Here is a 25,688-nt window from a genome sequence, read left to right on the forward strand (position 1 = left end):
CTAACTAGACTGAGTGGTTTGGTTTGGTTTATGGGGTTTGAGAGACGCCGTAGTGGAGGGCTCCGAAAATTTCGACCACCTGGGGTTCTTTAACATGCACTGACATCGCACAGTACACAGGCCTCTCTCCTCCAAAGAAATTCAACCGCCTCCGCCGGGACCGAACCCGCGGCTTTCGGGTCAGCAGCCGAGCACCATAACCACTGAGCCACCGCGGCGGCTGTGTAAATGCGTAGATATAAGTGGACGTTTTTACGAAATCATTTTCTGAAGGCGCCCTTATCGATAGAGCATGAAGCTAGTGGAAATGTAAGAACGAAGCATGGAGGAAGGAAAAATTTCCTTCCTCCAAGGAACGAAGTCGAAGCGTCTAGAGTTGGAGGCAGAGCACCTTCCTCCATGCAGAGCACCCTACTACTAGGGACATTGCGCTGCTCGACGCTTGATGACGCTCCAGTTGAAGCAGTCTTATAGTCACTGAATAAGATATGACAGTCCGGGACTGAAAAACAATTGCGCCCATTAATTCTATGGGAATAAGTGACTGTAAGATAAGTCTAACATGAATACCGTTGGGACCTTTGACTCTAACCGGCTTTAGAGGTTAACAGATGCTCGCGCCGCCTATTAGCCGTCAGCTATCGGTGGCGTCGTGCAACTTTTATTTCTCCAAGTACATGCATTGAGCAGTGCTGAGCAGTTCGTCGGAACGCCGCGACTAGCGTGACAGTCTGGTAACATCTGAATTTTGGCCCAGTCAGATTACCAGATTTCAATACTTGGGCACGTGCGCCTGCTGCATCCTCCGCTCTCTCCTCTTGCGAACGCGCCTAGGTTGACTCTGCGTCCTTGGTCAGTCCGCCGCTATCCGCAGTAGCATCGTAGCGTGAGGGAGCGCACTGACTCTTTTGTTAACGCTACTGGCTGAACGTGCGTAAGGCACCGCGTTTCGTACAAAATGCCGCACATTGACAACGATGTGAAGCTTGATTTCAAAGACGTGTTACTGCGACCTAAGCGGAGCACACTAAAAAGCCGGATTGAGGTGAGCCTTATGTCGATCGGTGCAGTGCGTGTATGTAAGCGAAATTTTCTCTTCCGTTTACTCTTACAGGTGGACCTCACCCGCACATTCAAGTTCAGAAATTCAAAAGCGACTTATACCGGCATACCTATTATCGCTGCTAACATGGATACCGTTGGGACTTTTGAAATGGCTCGAGTGCTGGCCAAGGTTTGCATATTTTCATTTCATGCTTGCTTGATCATGTGCCTCAGCATGACAGACAAAGCCGGCACCAGTGCTGCGGCTAGCATTACTGCTGGAACGCGTTTACCAGAGGTGCAGAACTTGCGTCTGTGTGCACAGTGTTTCATTTTCATGGCTTGTGGTGATATATTAACGAGCTTACCTTCACATGTTGACACTGATTGTCTAGGAATAAATCTGTGCGTTGCAATGTAGGCCATGTTTGCAGTGGTTACTGTATGGGTGAAATTAAAGTTAGGGGTAACCGCACTGTGGCCGCATTACTGATGAGTTTACAAAAAAAGGTGTCATTTGTTTTGCATGCCTTAACATTTCCACACTGATACTTGAATTTAACTTAAATCTACCTGATGCTTGAATCTAATCTGAATAGATCACTTATTGGCCATTTCTGGGCTTTATAGGAATGAGTACCAGAGTGCATTAGTCATCCCAGGCTGCAAAACATACATTAGTTTTGAAGATAGTGCTTTGCTTGTTTAGTAAGCCAGCTCGACTTTTGCCTTAGCAAGTTGTGAAGAGACAGAGCGCCCATGCGAGGCTTAAATTCCCCATGCAACTTTACTCCGTTTTATACATATCAGGCAACACTGCCAAAGCTAGCGCACCTGTTAGAGCAGGCTGTGTGTGTGCCCAAAAAGTAGTTCGCCCTACAATCAAAGTGGACACACGCATATTTCGTTGCGACAGATCTTAAGTGCCGTGAATGCCAATCTCCTAAACTTAATTTTACCTCTTGCCACATTTTTGTCCCCAAACTCATCGAGGCTTTGAGAAGTAAGAATTACTTTGGCGGTCTGATACGCATATGGTAGGGCAAATCGCCCTTACTCCATCTGCGCCTAAAAATTAGTTCAAACTTAGTGAACGTTCCAGCCAAAGGGTCTGAGTACTGAGCGCCTCACAGCTTCGACCATATTTTTCAATGCTGCCACTTCGTTGTATACCGCTCTTTGTTTTCTTCCAAAAACTCGGAGGCTTCGAGAAGGACAAATGGTACAGTCTTTGTCAAAAGTAACCAGGCTCCATGGTTTGCTTTTCATTCGGATAACAGAGCCCGCACGGCTTCCCTAAAGATCGAAAAGTTATTTGAAGGTAAGGAAACGGTTCTCCCTACCATACAGAGATTTAGGGCTTGAGGGCTGGCATAATAGCTTTAATATACTACTGAGAAGAAAAACGTGCAGCCTGGTTACTTTTGACAAAGACTGTACATGGCGGAGTGATATGGTTTCGCAGACACACTGTTTCCGCAGCGTTGCCTGCTATGTATGAAACGTAGTATAATGACATCATTTTTATTTTAGGGGCAGCATAGAACAAAAGTTAATCTACTGGCAAATGGTTGCTGTATCATTTCTGCACACTAAATGCAATGTAGATGAGTAAAGTAGGCTCATCTGTGTCTGCAGATGAGAACTGTCTACTAGGAACTTTAATAAAAATGATGCTTTAATTACAGGGAATAGTTTGAATGGGCACATATCTCCCTTGCAGGAAAAGCACTCAAGGCATCTTGTGACATGCTTTATTCCAACAAACACTGGTTCTGGTGATCTCTTTTATGTACCATTAACAAATGCAATGAAGGAATGCCTTGTTATCTTGACCAGGTTTTAGGAGCAAGTATGACACATTACTTTTGAGGTGTTGTGGTTCTTATTCATGTGCAAAATAAAGGTGCACTATACTGCACAAATCTGCTTTGCTGTGCCTGGCCATCCTGTTCCTTTAATTTTTGCACTGTTGCACAGAGCAGACAAAGATGTCATGAAAAAGGGAAACCGGACACGGACAAAGGGCAAACTCTCAATTGTATTTTCAAGAAGAAGCAGTGGCACAGTCATGGGGAAATGTTTATGGGATGCAGATCTGTGGAAAAATATTTATTTTTGAGCTGTCTCTCTATCCATTCAGCTTGCATCAGTGTCATTGGATGGAACACGCATGTTGTGTCATGCTTCCAAGCCTTTTGTTGAACTAGTTTGCCTGGCTGTGCAGAAATAAATCTTTTTTTGCAAACCTGCATCCCATAAACTTCTGTCTATAAATGTACATGTATAGATGTCAGGCATGCATTTTTTTATTAGCTTTCTTGTCACTTGCCATGTGCTATATAGACGCTTTACAGCGGCGTATCATGGGAGCTGCCATCTTAGATCACGTGATCATGCCGCCATTACTTGCCTCCTGACCGCTCGGTGCTCGCCTCGTCGCGACGGCTGCTGCGTCTGATGTTTCGGTTCCGACAGGCAGTGTTTCGGCTGATACAGTTGTAAAGGAGTGGGAAGACGACACTGTGGTTGGTCCAAAGATACGGAGGACATGTGAAAACCCCAATTTGATCACTTTAGGCGTGAAGACGTGATCGGGCTTCATGTCGCGAAGAGCCGCTGAGCTCTCCGCCTCTTCGAGGCAACGGGTGGATCGCCTGAATGCCGCTGAAGGCTTTGCTTAATATTTTTTTATTGTTAGCGAGGTTTTTGTTTTTATTTAGCGAGGTTTAATGACCCTGCGGCTGCGCAGGTCATTGTCTATTGTGTACATGCATGCAGACTGCTGTAAAACGCTGTTTACGACCTGTTCAAGGTGCTTAGGAAGCCTAAATTTTTTCTGTTGGTTTGCTAAACAAAGGAAGACGACAAAAATAAATAAACAGAAACAAATGTTACCCAATCATGTAAGCAGTACCATGCATTAAGCAGCCTTCACAAGCTTGCATGCAATCGTTTACAAGGATTCCGCGATATAATTGTTATAACGCACGCATGGCAGAGCATTCACTACAAGAAGTTCACTATTATGTCAGCCTCGCATAGTATAAAATTGTGGTACGCTCCATGCTCGATATGCGGACATGAAAATGCTCGAGGTCTCGTTGGTTGTAAGTAATCAGCCGGAGTCACTTCTAGTGACTGTCTCGCATGGATCGCGAGGAAGTGACAACCACAGAGCACAGCAGCCGTAACACAAATGCTTTATTCCGATTGGGGTCCACGAAAACTGCGCTACTCGGAGCGAAGTTCAACAGTAGCACCAAGACGGTGTGTAATACACGAACTGACGGTAAGCGTTGTCCACTCGCACGGCTATGCACTGCACAATATGCAGTAGCGGTATGTGAGCGTAAGTCGTCTTTTTTTTGTGTGTGTGACGCTTCGGTGGCGGGACAGCTTGTTCATGCGGCTATATTGCGCACTTACCCTCGCAGATTTTCCAAGATCGAGACCTTTCTTTCTATATTCGCTGTCTTGCGCTGGCGAACGTGTGTGTTGTGTTCGCCCGTTCGGAAAGGGCGGATGCCCAACGGGCGCGAACAGGGGCAGTACGTCCTTTGCAGTTCGGTTCCGTGAAGCTCGCAAACGATCGCATCCCGCCCCTTTAACTGTTTGTCGCAATTCTTGCAATCCACAACAGAGCATGGATTTCCTCTTTCCACATTTCCAATTTCCACTGCTGCGTCGAGGCATACACGCCGGCGACTTATGAGGCAAGTAATGACGCCGTGTTCTGAGCGCACCTGTGGCACCATCTGGTCTCAAACGGAAGAACTGCGCGCTGTAAACGGTCTATAGAGCCCAGCTCCGTGGCTTTGTTAAATTCTATTTATTTTTTTGATGTTGTTAGTAAAGGAGGGCTGATGAATTTGTCGTATGATCGGATAGAAAAAAGCTTCCTGAACCCCTCTATTGACTTGGCTTCTTGAGGGAGCCAGAGTAACAGTGCTAGCAAAGTCAAGAGTGGCTTGTGCGTTTCTTTTAGTGCAGTGCAAGATTTTTTTGTTGGATCCTCATTCTAGTACATGTGTCTGTGTTCTTTTAGTCTCCCATTAATGCTTTGTCTGGTTTGCAACAAATGTATTGGCACTTTCTCACTAACACTACTAGAAAAAGAAATAGAATTTATCAAAGCCACCTAGCTGGGCTTCACTTGGCAAGTGGCTATGGAATTAATAAATAAACAAAAAGTGTGCCGGATTTTTTATATATGTACCATCCTTTTTTCTAAATACATAGTAGGAACTTTTCAATATGACCATGTCCTGTCTTCCTTTTTTACCGCCCATGTCAACGCACCGCGACAGTGCAAAATGAAAGGAAACCAGCTAGCACAATTCGTTGCCTTATCCAGTTTCAGAAGGCAATTATTTTGTCATGTTTGTTCAAAACGGCCGTTATAGGTAAACGGCATTGGTTAATTTACCGGGATATTTTTTTTTGCTGGTTATCTTGCTGCACTGGTTCCATTAAACCGTTTCGTGGAGCCATGAATGTGCAGTGCTGATTCAAGCAGTTCAAGTGCAACTTGGCAATAGCACTACTTGGGTGCTTAAAAAAAATATTTGTATAAAATCGCAGTTTTATGAGTGCCCAAAAGTTGCATGAACACATCCAGGCTGTACGTGGTCAGAATGCAAAGCTACTGTTGTGTGATGTGCGCTTGCAGTTGCACTTTTGCATGGGAGGAAAAAACAAACCAGGCGAGAAAAAAACCACATGCATGAGTTGTCTTTTATTCTCTGTCGTGTGAAATGATCTCTGTTGAAATAATTGAGCAGTTAATCTCCTTTTATAATCAGGACCTACACAAAAAATAAAACCGTGTGCCTTTCCTTGGCCCTTGGCTTCAGTGACTCGTAGCTTCTTTTGAAACATGTAAAATAGGCATAAATACAGGATTTTTCTTGCAACATGAGCCTGGTATTTACAATGCCTGCTACTTGGTGAGGGAGTAGTAATGTTCAGTTAGCATTGTTGGAAGTTGCTCAAATAAAGAAGTATGTTTTAATTGATGTTAATTTTATAATTTTTATAAGTAATCGACCAGCATTTGAACTATTAGAGGTATGTGGAAAGTTTTTCAGTAAGTTTTAAAGACTCAGAAATGGAGAACTTAGTATAACGGTAGGTTTATTGCAAAAGTGTTTGCCATGCTGTGATCAATTTAGAAATGCTTGCTGCAGGAGTACCTGTTTTATGATATCTGCCTGGCAGTATTGTCCTGCTTGCCTAAGTTACGCAGCCATCTTCTCGATCACTGCACATGAGTGGTCACAACCTTCTGCTCCTCTGTGGCTTTGCATTCAAGAAACATTCAGGAAGGTCTTCTTTTTATGTATGTTACGAACTTCTAATTGAAACACATCCTCATGGGTTTTAAACTGTCTTAATTATTGCAAAATAATTAAACTTCTTTAAAATAGAAGGTGTACTTGTTTGCATAAGGTGGCCATCAACAATATGGTGGATGGTGGTCCCAAATGGCTCATGTCTCTTGGGACACACCATATTCTGGGCTTGCAAATATTTAGTTTTTGCGGCTTATATTTCCTGAAGTTTTTTTGATGCGTTCAAATGCTACTGCTATTTTTGATGCTTCTATAACAGTGTGATTTAACATAGCGCTACTTTAATATTGTATTAAAATAGCAATGCTGTGAACTTTAGTTCAATACATCACTCAGGTTTCATAGTGACCACTGCTGTTGTGGAACTAAGTTTATGCGAGTAGAGAAATGTGACCAACATGACACTGCAAGTATTATATTGCATTAAGTAAACATGCTAGTGACTTACTGCCTACAGTGTTTGTTTTTAATCCAGCAGGTGGCCACAAGGAAAAGTGAAAAATGCTTGTCTACAGAGATTTTGGTGTAAATTAAAAAACTCCAGCCGGTCAAAACAAATTGGTTATCTGCACTGTAATGTGTTTGACAGCAAGCCATGCAACTTTGACACGTGAAAATATTTAAATTAATTAGATTAAAAAATACAATTCATGTATGGCCATGCTGCAGGCATTGTTTTGCTGCAAAGAAGCGGGCAGTTCTATTTTTGATCAACTTATTCAAGGCCATATGCCTAACAACAGTTGTTTTTAAGTACCAGCATGTCACTCTAGTGTTATACGCTTAATTTCCGAGTCTTTCTGTTCAAGGAAGTAAAATGTTAATTGTGTTTTGGTATTTTTTTGCAGCACTGTATGTTTACTACCATCCATAAACACTACTCAGTAGAGCAATGGAAGGAATTTTGTGCATCCAATCCAAACATAACTGAGGTAAGGTGAAGTTTTGCTTGGAGACCATTTACATTGCTTTACTATATTGTTCGTAACACTTATTTACCGACATGTACCGGGTGTTTCAGGGAAGCTGGCAGCTACTATATAGTATATACAGATGAGGGCCGCATTCATGTTTTTCCCAGTCTATAACTTAAAAATTGAACTGTAAAATTCAGCTTTCGGGTGAGGGCCAAAATGCAAAAAAAAATTACGAAGAAAAAGTGCGACCCTTACCCACATATATAAAATGATTTTAAAAATGGACTTGTTCAAGACTTCTTGTAGCAGTAAGCACTAGAGAGCACCATAGCTTGGGTAGGACAGAGAAGGTCATGTGGCATGCGCGCCCCAGGGTGATGAGTGCTGGTTGGAATATCTGCGCGCACACCAGAGACGTGCAATTTTTGAACGGTGAGCGAGATGTCCCGAATTTGTTGAGCCACATGACCGAGTGTAACCATGCTTTCAAAATTCTAGACTACAAATCTGTGATTGCAATTGGGAGCCAAAGTGTAATAGTTAAAAAGTTGATAGTAGAAATTAGTTCATTAGCTTACACGGACCTCTAGAATTTTCTGTGCGATATCAGTGCACGTCAGTGCACGGTCGAAATTTCCGGCGCCCTTCACTACGGTGTCTCTCATAGCCCGAGTCGCTTTGGCATGTTAAACCCCATGAACCAAACTAGTTACAATATTTCACGTGTATTATAATTACCGTGGCACAGAAGTTGTCTTTATACCTCATAAAGTCTTTATTTGAAAATTAGTGGCGGATTTCACTGAAACACCTGGTATGTTGGGCTTCATATAAAGGGCATTAACTGGTATGGGCCACAATTGGATATCACTTGGTGCACTACATGTCCCTCAAGACTGATATGCCGCAGCACATGAGAGCCTTGAGCATACTTGGGGCTGACTTAGATGCACACACAGAAAGGGCAGACATCCTGGAGGATAAAGTAGGCACCCTCACGGCTAGAGTGGACACAAGCAAAAATAGGGTGGACACCTTAACCAACGAATTCACGGTGTTCCAAATTCAGGTAACCATGTCATTGCAATGAGTGACGTAAAAACTAATCGAGCTGGAGGCACGCCTTCCTCAGTTGCCCGGTCTGCAGCCAGTACAGATAATCGCTGCACAACATCATGGCCCCCTCCAGCAAATTGATGTGTGACAGTGGAACTGCAGAGGCTTACACCGTAAGCAGAGGAACTTGGAGCTTCACAGAGGGAAGAGACCTCTGCACGATAGTGTGGGCATTTGTCCTGAGCAGGATGGTGTATGCACTGCCATACCTCAAGCTAGATGCTGCGAGGGAAGGGAAAGCTGAGGCGATAATTTGGCAAGAATACAAGGCAGCCTTTTGGCTGCCAAACTTCATGTCAGCAGAAAGACTCCTGGAATGGGGAATACATAACACACTGGAGGAGCTCAAGAGGCTCGCGTCACGATGCAAACAGAACAGCCTAAATACACCAAGGCAGGCAGAGGCATACTTTAGCGCCTAGGGATAGGCGTGGAACCTCCACCCACGGACACAAAAACACAGATGCCCAAGCTCATTAGGAGGGACTGCGGATCATACCACTCTTCACGCCACGAAGGAAGGAAGAAAGCTAGGGCAATAGTTCTAAACAAAAAATATGGAACAGACAAAGGAGCTGTCTATGTAGATGCGGCAGAATACACATAAGCGGAGCGCTCGTACTGGTGGTGGTGGACGTGCATGGGTGGCTGCGAGCCTCGGGGTCGGTAGTGACAAAATCTTCAGAAACAGCGGAAGACGCAGCTGTGGCACTAGCCATAGCTGTCACTGACATGGATGCAATCTTCTCAGATCCCAAATTGGCCATCCGTAGCTTTGCGGGGAGCAGAATATCAACTGCGGCGCAACAGATACTGACCAGGCAACCTTACAAAGAAAGTGAGGTGATATCGGTGCCGGCTCACTCGGGGAATCCGGGAAACGAGGCGCCCCACAACATGGCTCAAGGTTTCGTCAACCGAGTCAGTCACCTTGTGTAGGTGAAAATACTGTATGCCATGAAGCTCTTTGGCCACAGCTACCTTTGCACCATTGAAAACTCTGCAATTAAATAACTGCGCAAAGAAGACAGGATGAGAAGAGACACAAAGACTTGTCTTTATGTCTTTTCTTGTCCTGTCTTCTTCGCACAGTTTTATAGTTGCTGGATTTATGAATCGATAATCCCAACATCGTATCTTGCTTCATTAAAAACTCATCATAAAAAAATTTGAATGTGTCCAAAGTATTTCCAGAACCCATGTTAGTAAGAGTAAGCTGTTGTCATCAGTGCTGACTGAACATAGCTTGAATCAGTTGTCCGAGGTGATCAATCAGTTTCCTTCCGTGTTTCTTCCTAGCCTTAACGTGTTTAGTATAAGCCTGTTACTAGCTCATGTTGTTTGGAGTAAATTTTCCTGATTCTGTATTGTTCCACAAATTGTAATGACTGCCTTATAATTTCCGAATTCAGAATGTGGCTGTCAGTTCTGGCTCTGGCGAAGCAGACTATGAAAAAGTGAAGGCCATTTTGAGAGAAATCCCAACACTGCGCTACATCTGCCTGGATGTTGCTAATGGTTATTCAGAAGCATTTGTACAATTTGTACGATCTGTCAGAGCTGACTTTCCAACTCACACAATCATGGTAAGTATTTTTTATTGTTTCCTTAATACACCTATGAAAGGCTGAAACATTTCTTCTGTTGCCTTTCACTACCTGTTATTATTATTTGGGTGAGGTTAAGTTACTTAGCACCAGTTTTGCAGATGCTGTTGGTAGATTTATCCATCGAGCTCAATATAAAAAAGAGCAGGCTCCACTGATAAGAGCGTATGTCCAGGGCTTCAATGGGAAGGAACTTAGTAGCACATCCGAGAGGTTGCGATGCAACTTAATCAGAGGTCCTGATAGAATGCTCCCGCTTCCCGACTACAGCTCACCACTGCATTTCGTTTCACAGTAATATTAACATGTGGTGCACCGCCCTAATCATGTAAGGAGGATGGTAAAATGGAGAAAGCATGCAAAAAGGTGCTTCGATGAGTGAAGTCCTGGGAGCAGAAGCACAGAAACACCAAGCACATGATGTCGACATGGCATTATGGATGTGTGTCAAATGCATTCCAATGTATTGGAGTTGGCATTCCTGTGATCTTGCTCTGTGTATTTATCAGGGATCTTATTTCAGTGCAGATAAAAGTATATATACAACATGCGTAGTCTTGAGATTCGCAAATGAGAATGGATATTAAAACTTGCACAAGTCGTCTTGTTCATCTTTCTTGTGACAGTTTCATTTGAATACCCTCCAAGCTCTTTGCTTTCAGATGATGCTGAAGGCCGCATGTATTACCTTGCATTGTCGGGCCATGAAACTGGTCATCAAAGTTGCGTAATGTATGTTGTTTGAAGGGCCACCCCTTTTAGAATCACCTGCAGGGAGAATTTTTTTGATGCATTCTGTATTGTTGGAGCGCTCAAAATTTTCCCCTTGGTGATTCCGGGGCTTTCCCTCTCTTATCGTCATTCTTACCGCATTAAACAATGTGCCAAGGCACCCATCATTTGAGTGGTGTCTGCTTAGTGCACACATCACCAGGCTTGCTTGGTTCACTTTCTTTGCCCCTTTGCTTCCATCCTGCTATTTGTAGGGTTGAGATCCATCTAGACTGTCTGCCATGACATGATCGCAGTGGAAATTATTTCATAGCAGTTTTTAAGAGCAAGGTTGTAGTTTCTCCACTACACTTGAAGCAGTGATAGGTAATCAGCTCAGATATTCACGGATACTTGATGTCATGAACTGGATTTTACCATGTTCCAAAAGTGCTTCAGGACCTCCTAAATAATGTCAGAGACATTATTAAAGAGGTTTGTTATCAGTCACCTGCCTTTCTGCTGCATGCACCATTTAGCAGATCTAGTGTATTAGTCTAGTGTTGATTCTTGTTTCTGTTCATTTTTCTTTTTAGTACCTTTTAAGTCAGGGTAGGGGGAATAAATAGCAGTGAGCAGTCTATATGCAGCATTGATTTGCAAATTAAGCAGGCTAAGCAGCTTCATGGTGCTTTTTGAATATGTTTTGATACTTTGCAGGCATTGGTACCAGGCTGGTGAACCACACATAATGTGCAGGTGCCCACAAAAGTTTTTTGAACATAAAAAAATGGCTGAGGCTTAGCTAAGGTTAAGCCTAGTCAGATGCGAAGCATATTGATGGCTAGGCTTGGTAATATCGGTCGTTCTTTCTCAAGTCGCTGCCGTCGCTCTTCAGAAGTTTCCCGGGCACGCCTATTCCGTTTCGTAGCATTCCAGCGTTCCGAACTTGTAGAACTACTGACGGACTCGGTGGCAGCACTAGTGGAAGCATTGCTGACAAGTTCCTCGCTTTGTTCTTCAGTTGTTGTAGAACGTTGTCGCCGAGCCGCATATTGAGCACGTCGCTTAGCCAGACGTTCATCCCGCTCTTCATCGGTCTCTGTGGCACGCTGAAGCTTTCGCTTCTCGTTCAAATCAGCCCTGCTTCTAGGCGGCATCCCAACACCTGGCCGCCTCGTAAGTGCCTGGAGAGCGAGGCAAGCTCAGCTTTATACCGCTGCTGTAACGTCACGTGGTCAGCTGCAGCGCCTCTGATGTGGAGCCTCCACCGCCGCGGCCGACCGCGCGAGCCGGTAGCCCATCTCTCCTCTGCTGTGACGTCATGTTGTCACGTGGTGTCACGTGGTCACGCTAAAGGTCAATGGTAGCTCCACCGCCACGCTCGACGGGCTGTAGTGTAGCTCTAGTAATATGCTTCGCATAAAATGACAAAATAACCCCATTGCTGGTCAGTCTAAGCATGCAGCCACTAACTGAAAGGCATGCTTTGCATTTCTCTGCACAGCCTGCATCATGCACCCATCAATGTCTGGCTCAGCCTCTAAGCAGCGAGAATATTCAAAATTTTCATAATTTTGGCACTCCGAAAACTTTTGTGGGCACCTGTAGATGCATTTAACTGTGTAATCTCTAACCGTGATAAAATAGCATTTTCATGGTGGGTTGTGGCTCACCTCGGTCAGCTGTGGTACCAGGTAGTGCAAGCTTTTGTGGTGGCTGCAGGATATGTTATTACAGCAGTAGTCGTATGAGCAACTCTTTTCAAGAAATCTCCTGCATTCTTTTGCTGGCCAAAGGGAATATTTTGCCAATTTCTCCCTCAGCCGAAATATTTTTTCTTGAACTGCATTTCGAGGCTCTGCCTATTGAAATGTGGCTCAAAAAAAAAAAAATACTTTCTCTTTTCTGTTAAAAAAAAAAAGATACTTTGTCTCTTCTGTTAACTGTTGTCTCTATGATGTATTGAATGCTGTTTTATAACTGCATAGATGCGGGTTTAATTTGGGCCATCCTATACAGGAAACTGTAGAAGGACTTCGGTTTGAATTCCTACAGTGTGCAATGTCTAGCAGCAGCTCATAATGAATGCGACCCCTTTGATATGATTTTTGTCATTAGTCTGCACAGCCTGTGGAAATGTGTACGTTGGACCGAAATGTCAAATTTCATTTTTTTTCTGCAAACACACTTTAGTCAAATGGTGCTCCAGGTGAAGAACATGTATGAGAAAGGGGAGTTTCTACCTATTGATTTCCATTGGTGATGTGCTGTCTATTCCTGCCTCCTTGCTAGTTGAGCTAGTTGTGAAGACTCTCTTCTGGCCTCATGTGCTCCACCAATGTGTACAGTATGCCATTATGCTATTAGACGTATGTGCCACTACTTGGCCACTTTATAAATAGTCTGCCTGTACATACAGCAGCTCTTATTTCCATAAATATATGTTGGAATGTATAGTAATAGATACCATACATGAAAAAAAAAAGAAAAAGGAGCAAATGTTTTCCAGCTGCGCCTGAGTGATGAAGGGTATGCAGGCTGGAGAGTGGTCACTTTGTACTATGTTATATCTGTGGCCATGCGATCTAGGTGAAGGCACTTATGAGCGAGGCGGATGGTTGTGGACAGTAGCCAACTAATCATTAAAAAGTTGAGTGACTTGATTTGCATGCTCCTACTGCGATCATTTGCTGTAGACTCTTTTTATTGCAGAGCTTTGTGTTCAAACTGTGCAGTCAGAGAGACTTGCTGACACGGTGCGAGCTTTCTTTTTCAGGCTGGAAATGTTGTGACAGGAGAAATGGTGGAGGAACTTCTCCTTTCTGGAGCAGACATAATCAAAGTTGGCATTGGACCTGGCTCTGTCTGCACCACTCGCAAGAAGACTGGTGTGGGCTATCCACAGCTCAGTGCTGTCATTGAATGTGCGGACGCAGCTCATGGCCTTGATGGCCACATTATCTCGGTGTGTACCTGTTGTTTCTTGGTTGTGGGGTGCTTTTGTGTCATGCTTCTAGAAGGCAGGCAGCATCATATAGACTTTTAGTTGCTGCACACCATTGAGCTGAAATCAAGAAGAAATGGGCATGGGCACAGCATGTCATGCGATGGGAAGATTAACCAGTGGTCCCTTAGGTAATGGAGTATACAAGAGAGAGCAAGCATAGCAAGGGCGTGGGACTGAAATGGGGGTAAATATGCTTTTCCGTAAATATGCTGACAGTTCTAACCACCGACCCCACCCCATGGTCGCGAGCACATGCCAACCATGGCGGGTTGTGCATTATGGGAACAAAGGAACAATGACACTTGTTGACACAAAATGGCACTTATTGCTGCAACAACAGTAACGCTGGATAGCAACAAAATACGTCAAGGAATCAATGTCGTCAAACTCGCCCACGCTAGGGCAGGGAAGGTACTCTGAGGCCGGATAGGGCGAGCTCGCAGGATAGTTCCCACAAGGCTTCGCCCCGTCAGCTGAGAGCAGAACCCATGCCAAAGCATCTGCGTGCATTGAGTTCCCCCAGGCTGAAGGGGATCAACCTGTCTTTCCCTGTGCCCACAGCAGTAACACTGTCTGTTGGCACTAGTGTTGCTGCAACATAGGCGCTTCCCTTGTTAGTTAAAAATATACTGAGGCAAGAAATTGAATAATTAAATATATTAAAAAATAACTTTTTAGCTATTAGAGTGTGCCAGAAAAGGTCTATTTCATCAGTTTTTATTTTGATGTGTGCAATAGATGAGTTTTGTCTATGTTGAAAAGAAAGTGCGCGAAATATGAAAGAATCCCACATGACCATGTGCTTGCACGCCGCAACAGCAGCATTCTCAAATGCGGAATTCGTGAATGTAGCTGCGTTCGATGGCACCTTGAATCTAGTTCGACAGAAATGCTGAAGAGGGTGCTGGCGGCAAAATTAAATCTGAACGAACAAACGTAGCGTTTAAAACAGGACACAGAAAGATGAGGACAGGACGGGGCTACCCCGTCCTGTAGCCCCGTCCTGTCCTCATCTTTCTGTGTCCTGTTTTAAACGCTACGTTTGTTCGTTCAGATTATGTATGACCAACTGGCCCCACAGTGTACTCCGTTAAAGGCAAAATTAAACTAATGCCTGTGACATGGCTGTGTTCAGTGCAGATAAAACATGGGTGCGCTAGTTCCTGGTAGTTAGTGCAGACCGAAACACAGCTGCGTTCCTAGCCGGCAGACAGCATATTGTGTCTATCACCTCGTATGTAGCATCTTCGCGTTTCGATGTAGTGCTGTGCTTCTGAAATTGGCGCTTTTTCTCTGCCGACTAAGAGTACTGCTTTGTTTCGGCCTCTGTATAGCTACCGGGAACTGGCACGCCCGCTGTTCGGCCGCAGCTCGGTCACACGTGTTGCTTTTAATTTTGCCGCCAGCACCCACTTCATTGTTTTCGCCCCGTCACATTTGCAGCACCATCGGACGCGGCTACATCTATGAATTCCGCGTTTGAGAGCGCTGCTGTCATGATGCGCAAGCGCATAACCACGTGGGATTTTTTTTAATATTTTGCACGCTTTATTTTTCAGCATGAGAAAAACTCATCTGTAGCCCACAACAAAATAAAAACTGATGAACTAGACATTTTTTGGCACGTACTACAATTTGGCACCGGAAATTATACTGGAACACAATAGCTAAAAAGTTGATTTTTTTCGACTTACGTAATTATTCAACTGAACAAAACAGAAAAAGACGCTGAGTAACTAATATAATGGTCAACACCTTTGGTGAAGTTCCCTCCTCCTATTGTGCCTCGGTATATTATTAATCTTTGGCTAAAGTTAGCTGGCACTGATCCGATATATAGTCGGTGCAGCAAGTTTGTTATATCAAGGTGAACCACTGCTACATTTTCGTTACATGGAGTTTACAAATATACATGCTTTAGTGGGAATGGTGTTGGGGAATCAAGGAACTTCATGTTATTGAGGCATTCATTACATGGAGGTTCGTTACATCCAGGTTTAACTTAGAACATTGCTGCCTGGGGGAATGCATGTAGAGCTGGAGGTAAAGCTCTTTGGTATTCTCTACCCAGACCCTAACCCTGCAGCATATACATACCTTTTAGGGTAGAAAAGATAGAGCAGCCGCATGAAGGCCCAGGATGTGGCAATGTCTTGGACACTTTTATATTGCTGCTTGGTGTGTGCCGTCTGAGTGCCATCCAGTTCGTGAAAATTGTCCGAGGTACGAGGAGAACCAAATCATTAAGGATCCTTGAAAGGCCAGTCATATGACTGGGTTGTGGTTATTGAAAAAAAAGAAAACAGCATTTCTTCCACTGCACGTGGAGTTTAACTGAGTTTTCTCAGCGCATACAGCCGATGCTTTAAATGTGATCATTACCTAGTGAAATTCCAACATGTGGAGCATTGAATGGAGCGGGGATGTGCAATATGTGTTTCAGGTCTTGCAGATAGACTTTGCTGTTACCTGTCCACAGATGAAACAGGTCTCGAGAGACCAGCTAGAGCTGTTTTATTATGCAAGCTCATATCGGTCACCTCTCAGATAGCACTTCCTCGGAAGCCTTTGTTGTCACCTTTTTTTTTTTTTTTTCTGTCTTGGGCACCACACCTTTATATGCACTTGCAGACAGTTGACCTTGTCACTGTCATGCGAGACTGGCCATGTTCCTTCACACTGCACAGAGTACAACCTGACTAACTGCATACATTCTGTCATCACCTAGACCAGATGCTATGTCTCCAGTGTAGCAATTCGTAGCGTCAGTGCAAGAAAAAAAGCTCCTCTGGCTGATCTTTGGAAAAATCTCTCTTTTAGGATGGGGGCTGTACCTGTCCTGGTGACGTGAGCAAGGCATTTGGAGCAGGTGCAGACTTTGTCATGCTGGGAGGCATGTTGGCAGGTCATGATGAGTCTGGTGGAGAGGTGATAGAGAAGGATGGCAAGATGTACAAAATGTTCTATGGCATGAGCTCTGCAACTGCAATGGAAAAGTACCATGGAGGCGTTGCAGAGTACAGGTACAGTATATATAGAATATTTTTCGTATTTTTTCTGCTATAGAATATCTTGTGTGGGGCTTCCTAGTCACTGTATATATTCTAAAATGTAACTTTTTCAAGACTTAAATAGAGTGACACATTGCCAAAAGTAGGCAAAACAGGTAATGACATTGATACCACAGTAATTGGCCCCTAGCCCTAAACACTATAGGGCATGGCAGGGAAGTTTACATGGACATGTTGCCGATTTTAGCTTGATTTTGCTGTGCTGCGTACAAAATGCAGTAGTAGTTTGTATGAGGAGATATCACCTGGTGTGTTATGATATGGAATTCAAAGCCAAATTCTGTCTCCTCTAGCAATAACTATGCCTTTTAGATGCATACCTCTCTCTGAGATAGCTTAGACTAGTTTTTCTACAAAGAAACAAAAGGACTCATGAATGCAACAAGCTGTTGCATTCATTGTTATTGCTTTTAATATTTGAATGACTGGCACCGATGTATAGAATTTGACTCAAGAGTCCGTGAAATGGTACAATTTCTTGGCTTGTGTTCTAAGCTCTTAGCATAACCATGAAGAGCAGCTTGTGCATTGGTTAATAAATTGGACAAGGTACAGAGGTGCAGTAAAGTTGTCATTTAAATGTCTCAAGGAATTCCCAACAGCTGAAATGGGTATACTAGGATGATTTCTGATAAGATGATGGCTGGCTGGTCTACATATTGGATTTACCTGGTATTTTTTTATATGCCACTGCCTGATGAGTGGGAAGAGGGAACTACAAATATTTTTGTCCAGTAGAAATATTTTGAAGCACAAAAAATTTTTTGGATCGTGAGGAGGTGGACTGCCGCCACGCTTACACACACTGCTGTTTTTACCAAATTTGGTTGCAAATAAGTAAGAATATATTACGAGGTGAAGTCTCAAAATTTATGCAACAAGTCTATGACTGCTGTAGTTATTTTTGACTATTTTTAGGCCTTATTCTTTCTTTTAAATTTGTCAAAGTAGGTGCATGGAAAGTTTCTTGTTAACTTTGGAAGTTTTCTCCTAGAACAACAAATAAGCTATAACTGTAAACACATTACACTGCATTCCACAAAAACTAATATAAAATTCACCAATAGAACTTTCGCAGATGTAGAAGTGTTATTGCTCAAACTTCAGGAGTCACTAGTACTTTGGATGGTGGTTAAACTAAAATTTAAAAAAAAAAATATTTGTTTCATTTTGTCAAGATATATTACTCTGTGAATATTCATAAGTATTAAAAGCATGTTGCATAATATTGCTAGTGTAGTAGATACAGCACCTCTAAAGAGTCCTTTTATTATGCTCATAGTTGTTTTTGCCAACATTGGTTATGAAATATCTTGCAAGGACATGCCTGTAAAATTTTTTAAGATATTTCTGAGTGCCGGAGAGTGCACACTGTTATTCTTGATGGTTTGAAACCTTTACTTCTCTAAAATTTTGCAAAGTTGGTGCACAAGAAGCTTCATTGCTAATTGTCATTGCTAAGGAATAAACTCTAACCATAACTAGTTTACACTGTGTTCAAGTAAGCTTGTCTGCTGAATGATACACAGTTAACTGGTATGCCTTTTACAGGTAAGAAATTATTTCTTTAAAAAATTTTTATCATTATTTTTATATTCTGAAACTACCGAATCGTTGGCGGTTCTGTTTGCTTTGCCACAACCCAGCCAGGCTGCATGCTAGGGCACCATTTTATTGCCTTGTATCTCCATTTATCTCCATTTACCTGTGACTCCTGGCTTTACGATTGTATAATTTCATGTTTATTACTTTGAGCTGTGCACGTGCTATCATGCCATTATGTGGAGAATTACATAACATAGGTCTGGGGCGGGCACGGAAGGGTGGGTATCCATTGACTTATAGATGGAGTCAGCTTTTTTTTTGTCCGGCGAGGGTCATGAGTTACGGGGTCGACTTACACGCGACAATATACTGTAAGCATTACATGTTATGACCTTTGTAGATTTTTTTGGTCATGTTCGCGAAATCTTCGCGTAATTTGTTCACTTACATTTTGAAGCCTTAATTTTAGAGAAAAAAAAAGTGCGCAAAGTAATGCGAGTGAATATGATGTTTGCGACAAAAGTTGGAAAGAACAGCAGTGCATGTGAGCATGGGGGTCCATCTCTTTCTGATCACGAATTTTTTCTGCTTCCAAATATTTTTTCTGGATAAAAATATTTGCAGATCTCTAATTTCTAGTCATCAGGCAATGACATAAAGTTATTTGGTAAATCGAAGATGTCGACCAGCCACCTTTTGCGTGATGTTATCTGAAATCACCTGCTATCATATTGTGCGACTACTCGCATCAGCGTTGGGCATCGAGTATGTGTACTGGATAACGCAATGAGCTTACATTCTTTTCCTCAGAGTGAGAGCTTATTGTGGAATTTGGTGTATTTAGTCTATATGAACCTATGTACCATAAAAATGCGTGTAAGGGCTGCACTTTTTTTCCAGATTCAGGGGCCAATTTAACATAGCACACCATTCGTTCATAATAAGCGATCATTCGTTATATCTGTTGCCATTATGGGTGCGTTCCAATTCTCTAGACGTCCGACAAGACGTCTAGTGTGACATCTAGGAAGCCGTCTACATGTCTACATATTGGAACGTGTCTACTTCACGCGCCACCTTGCGGCAGATAAACTGAACTAACATTTGGGAATAGTTGCACTCCTATGTTCTTTAAAATTCTTAATAAAACAAGTTAAAAACGCGCTGTTAGTAGTTTGCTAGTACTTATTTTATTTTATTTTTTCTGCAATAATGGTGCGTTCATCGGTACCGCTTCAGCAGACGATCTCACCTGCTTAGCAGACGATCTCACCCGCACGATTTCCTTTCGCTCGATTCACAAATATAATCGTAGGTCCACAAAGACGGCTTTATTTGCCACCAGTTCCTATAAAAATCAACTTAACGGAAAGACTGACACTTGAAAGATGGTGCGTCTCCGGGCTCCAGTGCCCGCCAAGAGCACGGCTCACTGCACTCCACCAACTGCTCCGCCATCTTTAGACAGGAAGTTAGCCTGCATCGATGTGGACTTCGGCGAAGCAGTCTTCTTGGACGGCTTCGTGAAAATTGGAACGAGTCTCAAAATGGCCGCTGTCCGGCAAGACGTCTAAGTAGACGTCTACTTGGGAGTATTGGAACGCACCCTATAAATGGATTCGACTGCATGTTTTTGTCATTTGTATGGATGGTGCATTGACGTTTGGAGTTTTCCGAGGTGTGCGAGTATGAATAGAAGAGGTTAATTTTTTTTTTTTTTTTTTTCTGTTGGCTCTTTGGCTGCATTTTGTGGTGAACAGTTGGTTGCTAATGTTGCTGCAGGGCATCGGAGGGAAAAACCGTTCAGGTGCCCTATCGTGGTAAAGTGCAGGCAACGGTTTTGGACATCCTGGGTGGTCTGCGCTCAGCCTGCACTTACACAGGGGCTGGTCGGCTTAAGGAGCTTACTCGTCGGACAACCTTCATCCGTGTGACTCAGCAGCTGAATGAAGTCTTCTGCAAAGAGGCTTGAGCATGTATGCATAATGTTGTTCAGATGGCAAATGTTGCCATTATTACAGGTTGTGGCCCTGTGCCTAATTTTATGGGATTTGAGGACAAGGGCAGAATCTAATGCAGAAATTTTGGAGAAGAACAGAAAGAAAGCATTTGTTAACTTTTTATGGCATTGCACTTTGCTGTAGTAGACTGTGTGGCAGGTTGGAAAGGCTTTCAAAAGCTTTGCAAACTTCTACTGGGCTGAAGTATAGGTGCGTGTTTGGAGTTGCCTTGGAAGAAAAAAAGGAACACTAAAGTGGAAGCACTTTTGCTTACATTACTGTGGTTGCACTAAAAATTCTTACTTTTTGAATTGAAAACTAACTTGAAAAACTCAATTCAGAGCAGAGAAAAAAGGACAATGAACAGTGCAGTCAGCTTATAGTGATTATGCTTCTAGCAGTATATCAGTAATGATCACTGTTTTAGTGACATTAACTTTTGCTAGCAAAATTAACCCAAAGGTAACAATGTAAGTATTGTTTGAGTATTAAAAATGTATTAGTCAAGACCTGCCTTTCTAGATGCAGTTAACAGGAAGTATTGTGAGTGAAATTTTGTCAAGTGAACAGTGTTTTGCACAACTTCAGTTTCAGTTTATTCACTTTGGATGAGGGTTATAAACTTGCATCACTTGGTAGAGTACTGTTGTGATAAGTGTGGCGATGGCAGTGGTTCAGCATCCACTCCATTGAATGTTCTAAGTGCATTGCTTTTGTTGAAGTTGCTGATCAGTTCATGATGTTCGAGTGATTAGTGCACATCGAGTGTAGGCAGCAACTGGGTGCAGTGTGTGCTGCGATTATCTGGCTTAACTTCCAGGTGTCATTTTTAGGCATTAAGTTAAATGTGTTAATGCTAGTTGTAAGTCCTGTTTACATGAACCTGACAGGAGTGTGTTGTCAAGTTGGGCTGCAAGCCGAGTGAGGTAATTTCAGTGCAGCAACTGTGTGATTACACCAACTAGCATACTAGTGAGCCTAGCCATTCAGAATGGGTATCCAAGATAGGAGCAAGCTGCTGCACTTCTGAAGGTGTGCCAGCACAAGTAATGAACTGCATAGTGTTTGGGCTCTCACAACCCTCTGATCCAGATCCCCTGTGCAAACGGGCACTATAGGTTTACGATGATATCCATGGGACTGGGCTGTCATAAATAACAATTTGCCGATGCAGCATCTCGCCGAGATCGCACTATTGAGATGTGGCAGTGTGTAGTTGGAAGAACAGGATTTCCTGGCTTTGTGGATATTGTTATCAGTGGACTGCACTGTAGTAGGTAAAGATACCACGATGATTCTAAGCACTTCATGCTTTAATAAGTGTGCTCTGAATTGGTTTATTCTATCTGTGGCTAGCCTACATTTAAACTGAGCTGCATACTCATAACTAATGTGGTTGGGTGATCCATGAACACAAAATGAAATCCATCTAAGTTTACAGGTTGTCTCCGAATGGCAACAGATGTGCCTGTTTAGTCAAAAACGACACAGCCTTTGTTGCAAGAAAACATTGCAAACAGTCCAGCGAAGGTCTGCTGACCCACCTTGTGCTGCACTTTTTCTTCTTTCTTGTGGAGGCTGAGAAATGCTTCACCCATTGGAAAAGAGAGGCAAGGAGGGAATTGCTTTTTGTGTAGAGCCAGAGGAGCATGCTTGTTATACCCGTGCCACATGGGCAAATTTAATGCCGTTAAGTGCTTACTTTAACTTTTAATGGCACTCATGCAGTGCCACACACATAAATTTAATGACATTGTCCCGTTCTCTGCAAATTTTAGCATAAAGCATTTGCAAATGTTTGCTAATGTGATCGTGCCTCACTTTGTGCATAAAACATAGTTGTGTGTGTTGGCTGCTGCTTTTCAGGAAACAGTGTTGTGAGGAAAACACGCTTGCTAAGACCTATTGCATAAGATTTCAAAATTGAGAAATCTACATGATTTCACTATCAGTATTAATATTGAACAGTGTGTTCTAATTTGATTACCAAGGTTGTGGTTGACCATCTCAAAAGCTCAGCATGTTGTGACATGATCATTGAAGCTGTGTGCATGAGAGATACATGCTTCTAGCAGTTCATCTAAAGCACTGGCATATCGGAGGTTAGTGAACATATATGTTCACCACATGTTTTGGCATGGAAGTGCAGTGCATTCATGGTGAATTCTATACTTTCATAGTTGAAACTGAAATTCATGATGATAAATTGGTAGTAATTAGTTTTCTATGCATTAGAGAAGACAGGGTTGCATACTATGATTTTTTTGGTGAGAGGTCCCTATTCAGAAAAAAAAAATTTTCAAAGCACTCTTTAACTAGTTTAGAAGCAGATGACAGCGCTCGTCCTGTCTTCAGAAAGCAGAGATTGAAAATTATCATATGGAAATAGTATACAAGGTTGCATAGCTCATTATTCAAGTCACAGCACCTAGCACAGCTGAATGTGCTCATTCCTAAACTGTCTGAAAAGCTTTAACTGATGCAGCATTTAGCTAGTCATTTTATAGGTCTTTTTGGAGCCAGCAGACTTGAAAGTGGTGTGCCACGATTTCAGGAAAGAGTTGTTCATTGAAACGTGCTCAGGTATGTTTTGTGCAACTCGCACTGTAGGCAGAATTGGATGCATGAACAAGAGGTTAGCTGTTTTGAGTGACCATTAATGACCCAGAGCTTTGTTTCAAGCTTTTTCTTTGCCTGTGTTAAATGAAGGTGCATGTTATTGATGTTGCTTGTGTACTACACCCTATCGTCTGCTACAAGAATTGGCGAGTACTACTTCCGAGAGAAATCTGACCTCTTCCTAGGCTGTTTACCGAGGCCTATGTTTGTGATATGGTGCACATGGTTTCATAATTTTGCAGAGCATGGCATGGCAGTGATTTTAGTGCCATGTTGTTTTCATGTGAGAGTGCACATCCAAGCTTAGAGATCATATAAATCAATTAGGTAGATGCACCCTCACTCAGCCTGTGTAGTTTCAGGATCTCTGGTCATGCCCTACTGGTGCAGTTGTGCTTTGTCACGTTTATTTTGTGAAGGGTGGTCGATGTTGGCAGGGTATACAGGAAAAGAAGGCAAAAAGAAACATTATTTGTCATTGCTAATGTGACTTTGTGCTTCAAACTCTAATGCAGATCATTCATGAGGCAGTCATGCATTTCTGTGCACAATTCGTAATGTAACACACGCCCAGTGATTGTATATTGCATTTGTTCTAAACTGATGTTTTGCAGGTATTGCAGTTGACTTTTTTTTAGACCTTTCCAACCTGATTGCCGACATACTTTTGGCTGATCTGCTTTTTCGCACCTGGTACTATCAATCCCCAGCGGCTGCAGCAGGGTTGCTAAGCGGGTTAGTGACGAATGAGGGTAGCGCCAGGTAGAAAAAGCTGTCCAGCAAGCAGTATGGCAGCAATGAGATTGGAAAAGTGTATTGAAAAGTGAGAAATTAGTAGCCTTGTTAATGCCTTTCCGCAGTCTTTGATTTGTGACATCAGGCAAATGCTGTGGAGGTTCTGAATCTCTTCTGCCAGCTGTTGCTTCAACCAGTATATGGAAAGCTCAGCTAGACAAATGTGCCATTTTGCACCACTTAGTACTGCATCAAATCAGTGCTCCTTTACTCTGAATTTTCATTTCATTGTGTGTGTGAATTTTCATTGTGTGTTCCCACTTCAGTTATGTTGTTTGGACAGCTGTGATTTTTAGGTGCTACTGCTAGAAAGCTTTACATATACTACATACTTAGAAAATACTTTGAGCTTTTATCTGTGTTTAAATCTTAAGGCAAATCTCATGCATTGGTGAAAGGTCTGACAGTGCAAGTTTTTGCTGCTGTTATAACATAGCATAACACATGAAAGTTTGCAAGCAGTTCACTGGGCTTTTGTTAAGTGAAGGTGAACAACTTGACAGCCATTGTTCTTTTATGGTTTTCTAGTCCTGTGAAGTTATCCTAGCAGGCAGGCAATCTCTTAGTTTTGTCGGTAACGCTGTCAAAATTCTGGAAGTGTTTGCATTGGGTCTTCTAGAAGGCAGCTTGTGGTTCATGCCAAAAGAAAATTTTATAACAAAATATTGGCAAGCATGTGGAATTGTGCTATCAGTTTTTCTATGCGGGGAATTCATTTTAAAATGTTGCCATAGTTTTTTTTTTTTGCAATGATGCTTCCATACTGCACCATTGGCAACAGTTGAAGCACTAGTCAGAATTTAGTCCTCCTCCTGGCAAGCTTTTGTGTGGGAAAGGTGGAAGGGAGGTTTCTTTTAACCTTGCTTAAAGATAATGTCACTCTGAAGTCTGCTTTAATGGGCTTCCATGTGACTAGTCATTTTGATTATTAATTTGTTGTTGCCTGATCTGATTCAATTCAGCAAGTGATCTGATTTACTATTTTAGTGTACACCCAGCGCCTTTTGTACTTCCTTTTGAGGTTGGCATGTTTTAGTGGAGGAAGGTATTGAAAGGTTTTTTGCTAGTGTTTAAGGAGCAACAGTCACATCGAAGTCCGTTTTTAATGGACTCCTTGTGACTAGTCACTTTATACTTTGATTTGTTGTTACCAAGTATGCTTCATTGCAGCAAATGATCTGTGTTACTGTATTGATGTATACCTGGCACATGTTGTACTGTTTACAATTATTAAAACTATTCTTTTTTTTCTTTTCAACCCACACTGGCATGTTTTTTTGGGATTGAAAGATTGAATTTAAAATTGAACTATTGGAACATTTTTTCTTTGCTCACATTCCCACAGTGCATGCTTCACTCTGCAAGCAATTGGGATTTTCAGCTTGACAGTGTTGGATTGAAGGCTTCATACTTGACTTTGTTAGCAGGAAACAAGTAGCCGAAATCCTCATGCACCATAGCTTGAGCGACATATCTGACAATTTGCTTGATGTTGTGACCAAATTTCGCAGGCAGCCTGCAAAAGTTTGCAGGTTGACGAAAAAAGAGCATGCTTTATTGCTTTCTTAATGCCAGCATCACTTTAACATCACACTGCTTTACACGCAAAAGAATTTGTATGTGCATGTACTACCTGCCATGGCCCTGTCTCATGTATGAAACAAGGAGTAATTTCCGGTGAAAAGTTTCTCTTCTAACCAGTGTACGTGCTACAACCATTTAGTAATGAGTGAAAGAAGAAAAAAATACTACCTGGACAATACTTCAACACCACTCAGCTCCACTTTCTTTCTAAATGTCTCTACAGTGCCGTTTTTTTCGGAGGGGGAGGGGGGCAGATTTTTATCCCCTTCCAAAATTTGAAATCCTGGATAAACATCCAACCAAATGCTGCAGAGT

General features: G+C 42.6%; 1 protein-coding gene across 2 annotated transcripts; it reads left to right on the plus strand.

The window, feature by feature from the left end:
- The first annotated feature begins 563 nt into the window (after positions 1 to 563).
- Positions 564 to 25,051, plus strand: LOC149352674 (GMP reductase 2-like). Of its 2 annotated transcripts, XM_089581890.1 has the most exons (7): positions 564 to 1,045; positions 1,115 to 1,234; positions 7,247 to 7,330; positions 9,844 to 10,017; positions 13,529 to 13,717; positions 16,580 to 16,782; positions 20,158 to 25,051. In XM_089581890.1, the coding sequence occupies exons 1-7, from the start codon at positions 959 to 961 to the stop codon at positions 20,345 to 20,347; spliced, it is 1,047 nt and encodes a 348-aa protein (XP_089438016.1). In that variant the 5' UTR covers positions 564 to 958; the 3' UTR covers positions 20,348 to 25,051. The 2 variants fall into 2 exon arrangements, with proteins under 2 accessions (XP_089438016.1, XP_089438015.1); XM_089581889.1 differs by having other exon boundaries at positions 564 to 1,234.
- The last annotated feature ends 637 nt before the right edge of the window (positions 25,052 to 25,688 follow it).

This window comes from Amblyomma mixtum, chromosome 3 (genome assembly GCF_055824585.1).
Source record: "Amblyomma mixtum isolate Tamu chromosome 3, ASM5582458v1, whole genome shotgun sequence".
NCBI lineage: Eukaryota > Metazoa > Arthropoda > Arachnida > Ixodida > Ixodidae > Amblyomma > Amblyomma mixtum.

Coding starts and splice junctions, on each gene's coding strand:
- LOC149352674 (XM_089581889.1), top strand. CDS start 959: ATGCCGCACATTGACAACGATGTGAAGCTTGATTTCAAAGACGTGTTA. Junction 7,331..9,843: donor CCAATCCAAACATAACTGAG/GTAAGGTGAAGT, acceptor TTCCGAATTCAG/AATGTGGCTGTCAGTTCTGG. Junction 13,718..16,579: donor TTGATGGCCACATTATCTCG/GTGTGTACCTGT, acceptor TCTCTCTTTTAG/GATGGGGGCTGTACCTGTCC.